The following is an 8,035-nucleotide window of genomic DNA, read 5'->3' on the forward strand; positions in this document are numbered from 1 at the left end:
ATCCCATGTCCTGTCAATCACTACTTCATTTTTGCATATTTCTTTCTCCTTATGACCTCTATATTTGAATTACTATATTTGTTGTACATATAGGTACTTTTGAAACCAGTCTCTTGCTATTTTTGCATCATATTTTGAATTTATTATCACCATTTATAGTTTTGCTTGTTGTTATTACAGTATATTGTGTAATCGACTGTATCCAAATAATTTCCCGTGTGAGTCAATGAGTCTATGTCTATTTTGGATGGGCCCTGGGTTCACACTCTGGACTAAAGGCGTCCAGAAATGATCAACAATGAACAGATGAACAATGATCTACCAGTCTCATCATCCGTTTGCACTGCTTCCCCTGTTTACGACCAGATACAGAAAATCATGGACAACACGAGGATCTTTCTGCTGCTGCTGGTGGTGGTACATTCTCTCCTCTCAGCTGAAGGAGAATTAACACCAGAGACTCAGATCTGTGACATCCACGCTGTGCTCAGAAAGATAAGCGCTGAACTGGCTGAACAGAAAGTGAGGATAGAGCAGCTGCAGGTCGAAAATCAAGGTAAAGCACAACGGCGAAAATAATAATTATAATGATAATGCTTTTTTATTTGTAATAGTTTTTTGTTCCTTACCCAGTCAACTGCAAAATCAAAAACCGTGGCCTACTTGCCGATACCGATACCAGTTTGATACTACATAGTGTGATGAAGTAGACTAAAGCTACTCAATTCTGTTACAGTACAAGAGCAAAAAATACTCAATTAAAAGGCTCTCTCTAAAGGAAATCTACAAGAATGTGATTTCGAGGAGTAAACTCAGTCAAATGTATATATGTCTTCATGAATTGTGCTGATTTAAGCACTTTGTCACTTTTTCTCACAGAGCAGGATCAAAAGAACAGTGAGGCCTGTAAAAATACACTCTTCCTCGGAGCATATGGCTAATAAACAATCATATTAGGCTCAGATACAAATATTTCTGTGCCAAACTTTAGCTGTTCCAGATTGTCTGTGTTGTAGTCTTTGTGGAGCAGCCACCTCTTGCATTCGGGAGAAGTTTGATTTATAGTAACTTTCTGGCCGCACGGCAATCACACAAGTTCTCTGATTGGCTTTCGTGTGCGTCGGGGAGCTGTGCGAGAACTATAATTCGGCCTTTAGTGTTATCACTGTTGCCGGACTGCACTCTTCGTAACTTTAGTTATTTTACTAAGTTCAGTGTCTAGACCAAAGGCTAAATGAAAGTATCAAAGAGATAACAAAAATGTCTTTTCTGCCATTAATACTGTGTTTTAAAGGGCCCATCTCATGCAAAATAACTCATCTTATTCATCATGGCGATACAGCGCGTTCAGCCGCATGTCTTAAACCCGGAATCAGACAAGGACTTTGAGGTGCACGAAGCACAAGCATTGCGCCGACATCAGCTGAACATTACTGATTGGTAAAGTATTAATAAACACTAGCAGATAAACTTATTATATCGTGTACACTGCAGTGTAGAACAATTAGCTTATGCTGTCGCTTTTTTTTAGATGTTCATGTGGGAATTGTCAGACGATGCAGGGTGGAGGCAGGTGGAGGCCGTGGAGCGGGGAGGGGGTCGGGTGCGAAACGTTTTCTGCTACTGTCAGGGAATTTACCCTAAGACATCAAATTACATTAAATAAAGACACACCAAAACGAGACAGTTGAAAGTAATACTTGCGCAAGGAGAGAGAGCTGTCAGAGCCTGTCAATACCACTGGCTGAGCCTACTCTACTCTGCCAGCTCTCCTCCCAACAGCAGGTTTTATTGCAGTCATTTCACAGATAACAGTACAGTACATTATGTTATATCACACAATGGTTACAATGATCACATGCTAACAATCTTTAGGCTAAACCACCCCCCCATTTCACACTTGATTACAAGCTCCAGGTGATAAACAATTTGGTCAGTTTTCTCCCAAAAACTTATGCTAACCACATGAGGGGAAAAACCCTTAGCTGTCTTCTCATGGGTGACTAAGTAGATTAGCTTAATGAGTCAGGAGTTCTTGTACTAGGACATATGACATACATATGGAAAAACCCAAAAACGCAATTGTTGATAACTTTAATCACACACACAAATGATTATGATTTTAAATGATTCATAATAATTAAAATAACACAGAAATTTTTTCACAGCTACGTCAAACGTGTCAAAGATGTAGCTGCCGCGTCATCGTTTAGTTCGTTGTCACGTGGGAGGGTGGCAGAAATAGGCAGCAATTTGTTAAAAAACGCTAAATCAATCTTAAAACCACTTCGGCGACATATACAAGGCCCACACATCACTCTTAGAAGGTAGAAAGCTCTGAAAAGTAGATTTTGCATGAGATGGGCCCTTTAAGTGTCTGTATTTAACCTGCTCTGGGCGTTAGTGGAAGCATTAGCCACAGACGTCAACAGCAGCTGCTTAGGTCTATGCATCTACGGTCCTCATTCAGGAAAATACAGAGCGGTATTGGATCAGTACCCACTGATACCAATACCTGCAAATGTGTGGTATCTGAGCTTTTGCCGATAAAAGTATCATATCGAAACAGTCCTATTAAAAGTCCATCTTATGTTTGTGAAAGCAATGTGGCCACACCAAAGCCTAATCTTGTCAGATCTCAGACGCTCAGCAAGGCCGGGCCTGGTCAGGACTTGGATGGGAGACCACTGGGAATTCCAGGTGCCACAGGGGGGCGCCAGTCGCAAAAGCTGTGCTTGGGCCAAATACTTCACCTGCACTGCCTACTAAGAAAGTGGAGTGTGCGTGAATGTTAGTGGTGGTTGGAGGGGCCGATGGTACAGATTAGCAGCCTCACGTCAACAATGCACTTTGAAATGCTGTGAGTGTCTTGATAGATGCTATATAAATGCAATGATGAATTAATGAAAAAATAATTGAATTTAATTCATGTCAATTCAAAATGTGAACCTTTTTTTGCTTCTGTTTTTCCATTGTTACTTGTTCTTTTGACCTGCAGCCCAGGCAACCAGACTGAAAGAAGTGGACACCCTAGTGCAACAACAACAACGCATGAAAGATGATTTAGAAGGTTTGTTTCCTACATGTTTTTTTTTTTTTTTTTTTGTCAGACATGTAGCTAACATTACTCTTCTACTGTTATATTAGCTCATGTGGCTGAGCTGAATCTCCTGAAGACCAGCTCCACAGTCACTGAAAGCAAAGTGGAGGCTCTGACCCGAGACCGGACAGGTACGGTTCAAACCCTGTTGTCCTTTTTAACACTGCAAAATAAAAAATGTGAATCACTTTAACCACTTTAAAGGTGCACTGCGTAACTTTTCTGGTGGAGGGCTCCCTACCTACCTGTCTTCATGGAGACAATTACAGTGTTTCTTTTGCTCTAAAATATAATAATTCCTTCTGTGAACAGGGGCGACTCTCCACAGATCTGAATTGTAATGTAGCTCAGTGCTGTAACCTGCTTGTCTCCCTCATGATAGAGGTTTAAGTTATACTGTGGAACATTCTAGACAAAGAAATAACATTTCCATGGAGACAAGGAAGTAGTAGACCCTCCACCAGAAAAGTTGCACAATGTACCTTTAAGTAATACAAAAATAACGCATTTCTCACCTTTGATCCAATCTCGTCCATGGTGCAGTCAGTTCAGGAATAGCTACTCATTCTGTCCATAAAAATCCACAAAAATAATATCCAAACATAGTGTCATTAAAAGTATTCCTTTGGAAATATCCCCATATGCAAAATTTTATTGTAATTTTATTTTTTTTCTCTGTTCCAGTCAGGCAAGTGGCCTTTTCTTCTGCATTAGTAGATAAGGGTGATATGACTCTTGGGCCTTACAATGCAGAGACGACTATTGTCTATAAACACGTGGCCTTAAACATCGGAAATTCCTACAATCCACAGACAGGTAAATAAGCCTGAACAACACTAAATGTCATGACTTTAAACTTTTCTGGTGGAGGGTCCACCATCTGCTTTTCTCTAGTGGATAATATTGCTTTGTCTGAAATATATTTCACAGTATAGCATTAAACCTTTCTATCATCATAGTGACCAAACTAGGCCAAGTTACAGGTCAGATCTGTGGAGAGGCAACCCCGCTCACAGTCAGAATGCCTGTTTTTTAAGTATTTTTAACCTCTTGAGGTCCTCATACGAGGACATTACATTTTTGTCTCTTAGCACCACGATACTCAATTTTTAAAAAACGGTATCCTGTTAGCCACACTGAGGGACACTGTCCGCATCATTTAGTGGTGATATCACAACATTACACCAATTTCAGTGAAAGAAAAATGGCAGGAATATCAACAAAAATCTTCTACAGCAGCTCCCAAAACAAAAAAACAGCAAGGTAAAGTTTATATCCAAATTTTATGAATAAAACCAATGTATTTATGTACAATAATGTCTCTATCTTCATATATCATTCAAATTTGACACATTTTAGTAATCATAGCAGACTAGAGCGTCAGTAAATGTCATGTCCTCGTTTGAGGACATTGGGACTATAATGTTATTAATTGTACCATGTTGTTAGCTGAACTTGAATGTGTTTACTAGTGTTGTAGTCAAGACCGCACTAATCGAGCTCAGGTCTCAAGAGGTTAAGCTATAAAACCACCTGTAATTGAAATAATTTAATACATGTAAGGCAGATCTGTTTAATGTCATATTCTGGAACAGTCGAAGCAGAGCAATGACATATCCATAGAAACAAGCAGGTGACAGACAACCAACTGTAAAGTTACGTAGTGTATCTTTAATACTGTTCAATCTCTCCTTTAGGTTTCTTCACTGCCCCGGTCAGAGGAGTGTACCATTTTGTGATTTTTGCCCTGTCCAGTGGAGACGTCGCAGCGGGGGCATATCTGAAGAAGAATGGACACCTTGTGTTTATGGCCCATGAGAGTCAGCCGTCTGGGCACGGCACGGCGAGCACTGCTGCCACACTGCTCCTGGAACCTGGAGATGTGGTGTATGTCACTCTGTATGCCAACCACAGACTATATGACAATCTGAATCACCACACTTCATTCAGTGGACATCTGCTGTTCCCAATGGGAGACTCTAATTAAAGTCCTATAATATGCAGAATGTTAGAATGCTATTACCTGCTCAGTAACACACCTGGAGTTGTGTTTTGTTTCATTCACACATGTTTGAGTAATCCTTTATTATTAGTCTGTCTACATCTTCAAAGCTCAAAATGCTCTGTTCCACCTTGTGATGTCATGAAGCAATAGTTTTCACATTAATAGCTCCTTTTATCTTTTGTGTACTACAGTGATGGTCACTAATGTTTTTTTTCACAAGAGCCACATTGGAATCAAGAGGAGAGCCACTTATACCCAACATAGGCCAACATACGAAGTCACCTTTTTTATATTAATAAAAAAGTAAAAAAAAAAATTACAATAAAAAATTATAAAATGTAATATAATTAGTTATTTTTTTAAAGTTATAAAAAATCATTTTTATATTAAAATTTTCATTATTAGTACTATTAGTAATCTGCATAAATAAACTCAACTTTACAACATATAAACCATAACCACGATAGAGCCACATCAGGCTGTTTGACATTATGATGTGTTTAATGCAGCTTTGACACATTTGTGTTTACTTTTTACAGAAATGAATCGTAAAACCACATGGCTCAGGAAAACAGCTCTTTCCTTGTGTCCTGATGCGATTCAGTTTCTGTCGGAATAAACAATATGACTCAATGGAATATGAGTGTTCTTTCTGTGACAGAGGGATGTTGATGATGATGGTGAGTCTGTTCTGTGTGTGCGCGTTGAAGATGGTTCATGTTTTCAGAGATCATATGTGTGCAGGTTTAGCGCAGCTCTTTATTTAACAGTCATTTCACTGACTTTATTAATGTTGGTCACAATATTTAGATGATGTTAATCAAGAACATGGGCTACTTTTTAAAATACAGGTCAGGCAGTGGGTCAGGTACAATATTTTCAAATATTTTTTTTGCGGTTGGAGTTACGGATGGGTTAGTTGAAAGCGTCAGTCGGGTACGGGTCGTTTACACATGGACCTGCATGTCACTGGTTGCTGGAGTCACGGTGCCCCCTTCAGGAAACTCTATTAATTAAGCCTTGATTTAAACTTCACGTAATGAAAGCAATGAGCATCCCTGGTTTAGTAGGCGGTTGGAAATTTCAGGGCGCAAATGATTAACATGATTCTAGTGAAGGTGTATGGAATTTAAAAGCCCAGCGGAGCTGTCTAATGCACATACACACTCACACTACTTTGCCGTCCATTATCAACTGGTCATTTTCTGCTTGCCTAAAAAATCTATGATGTTAGCAGCAGCTCTTTACACTATAGCTTTCATAGGTCTCTTGTGGTGTCCTTTGTGATAAAACAGCAGGGTCTGACAATAAATCTATATATGTTCTGTGTCTCAGCATGGAACACATTGAACCATTACGATGCGATGGTACAGTGAATGAGAGTTCTCTGTTTCAAGCATAATTTAATCTTGTGAGCTTCAAGCCATGTTATAATGTTGAGAACTCAGAAAAGCAAAAATAATCGGATGTACAAAAGAAGGTTGAAATTATAAAAAATAACCTTTTATTAACATGAGCTACATATTCAGTGCAAAAAAACAACATGATCAGCTTTACAGTTTGATTCAGACACAAGGTGCATATGTTAAAATCACTTAACATGGCCGTGTGATTAACATTATCTCCATTAGTTTGTATAAATAGTGCAGTAAATAAATTATGGGTCCTTTGCAGTGCTGGAGCAGTTGCCTCTTTTCTTCTGGACGCTACTTTGGCCATTTGCATCTGCACAGAGACAAGGTTAAACGAAGACTTTATTACATTATTGTTTCTTAATATGTTAACATTGCAAGTATAAGTTATGAAATCAAAGTTAAAGGCACCCAAAATGTGCCTTTCCCCAGAACAGATACATTGTGTAAGCAGCACTTGAGGGCAAAATTCCTCTGTGCTCTCTGGGAGTTGTGAAAATCAGATTATTATTGCCTTTAACGTGCCTTTAAAATGTTTAGAACTCTGAACTGAGTCAATCAATCTGGAACGACTCTTACTGGAAGAGATCGGAAAATGTGGAGGGTCATGACGAATGTTTGAATCTGACCGGTCGAAGTGTCACAACAGCAGAGCAAAGTCCAGTTGAGAGAAAAACAGAGACATGTTCCCTGACCCGAAATGCACAAACCTTTTACCTTCTGCACATTTTTCACAACCTAAATAATTCTGTAGTTCTGAAACTAAAATAGGCTAAAGTTCGTCGGCATCACCATGTTTGTTTTCATTCCTTATGGAGCTTCACCTTTGGCTTCATCACGACCCTCATTGCTGCGATGTGACTGACTGGTCCACTCTCTCAAGTAACCGTACAGTGAGGCTACATTTACACATAGCCGGGTATCTTGAGAAACAAATATTTCCCTCCCTCCGTTTTCCAAAATGCACATAGCATCATTTTCAAAAAAAATTTTCGTTTACATCAATCCGCATAAATACGCCATTGAGTGCTGTCATAGTTATTCCAAGCCTCTGGACAGCACCTGTATTAGATTCAAACCTGTAGCATTTATTTCATTACAGTTGTAAGTATTACTCAAAAATACCTTGAAAAACATGCATTACTCATCCACAGATCTGTTAAAGAAGTGACAAAATTGCTGACCTCCAAGCCTCATTTGTCTCTGGTCATCGATATGATACATCAGATGTGTGTGCAAATGCAAACACATGAAAAGAGTTTGCAGCAGAAGAAATGCGACTGCTGCTGTGAATGCTCCATGATCATCATCAGAGCAAAATGTAAACGTTGGTCACACTTTTGGTGCGTCAGCTCCTAAAACTCAGTTTATCTCACTTTACACACAAACGCAAAACTGTAGTTTTCCAGAATTTCCACTATAGTCCAAGTTTTTAGAAAGATTTGTGTACAGAGGTGAATTTGCCGTTTTTGTGTAAAAGATGTGGGCCTGGTCAAGCAGAAGTAAATAGCAAGGCCA

The 8,035-nt window shown here is 39.2% G+C and overlaps 1 protein-coding gene across 1 annotated transcript; it reads left to right on the top strand.

Moving 5' to 3' along the window:
• The first annotated feature begins 288 nt into the window (after positions 1–288).
• On the top strand, positions 289–5,087 carry LOC129409158 (uncharacterized). Its single transcript, XM_055154335.1, has 5 exons — positions 289–556; positions 2,999–3,070; positions 3,148–3,231; positions 3,785–3,916; positions 4,798–5,087. The coding sequence occupies exons 1-5, from the start codon at positions 289–291 to the stop codon at positions 5,085–5,087; spliced, it is 846 nt and encodes a 281-aa protein (XP_055010310.1).
• The last annotated feature ends 2,948 nt before the right edge of the window (positions 5,088–8,035 follow it).

Source organism: Boleophthalmus pectinirostris, unplaced genomic scaffold (assembly GCF_026225935.1).
Source record: "Boleophthalmus pectinirostris isolate CB_2022bp ecotype Guang Dong unplaced genomic scaffold, ASM2622593v1 HiC_scaffold_19, whole genome shotgun sequence".
Taxonomy (NCBI): Eukaryota; Metazoa; Chordata; class Actinopteri; order Gobiiformes; family Gobiidae; genus Boleophthalmus; species Boleophthalmus pectinirostris.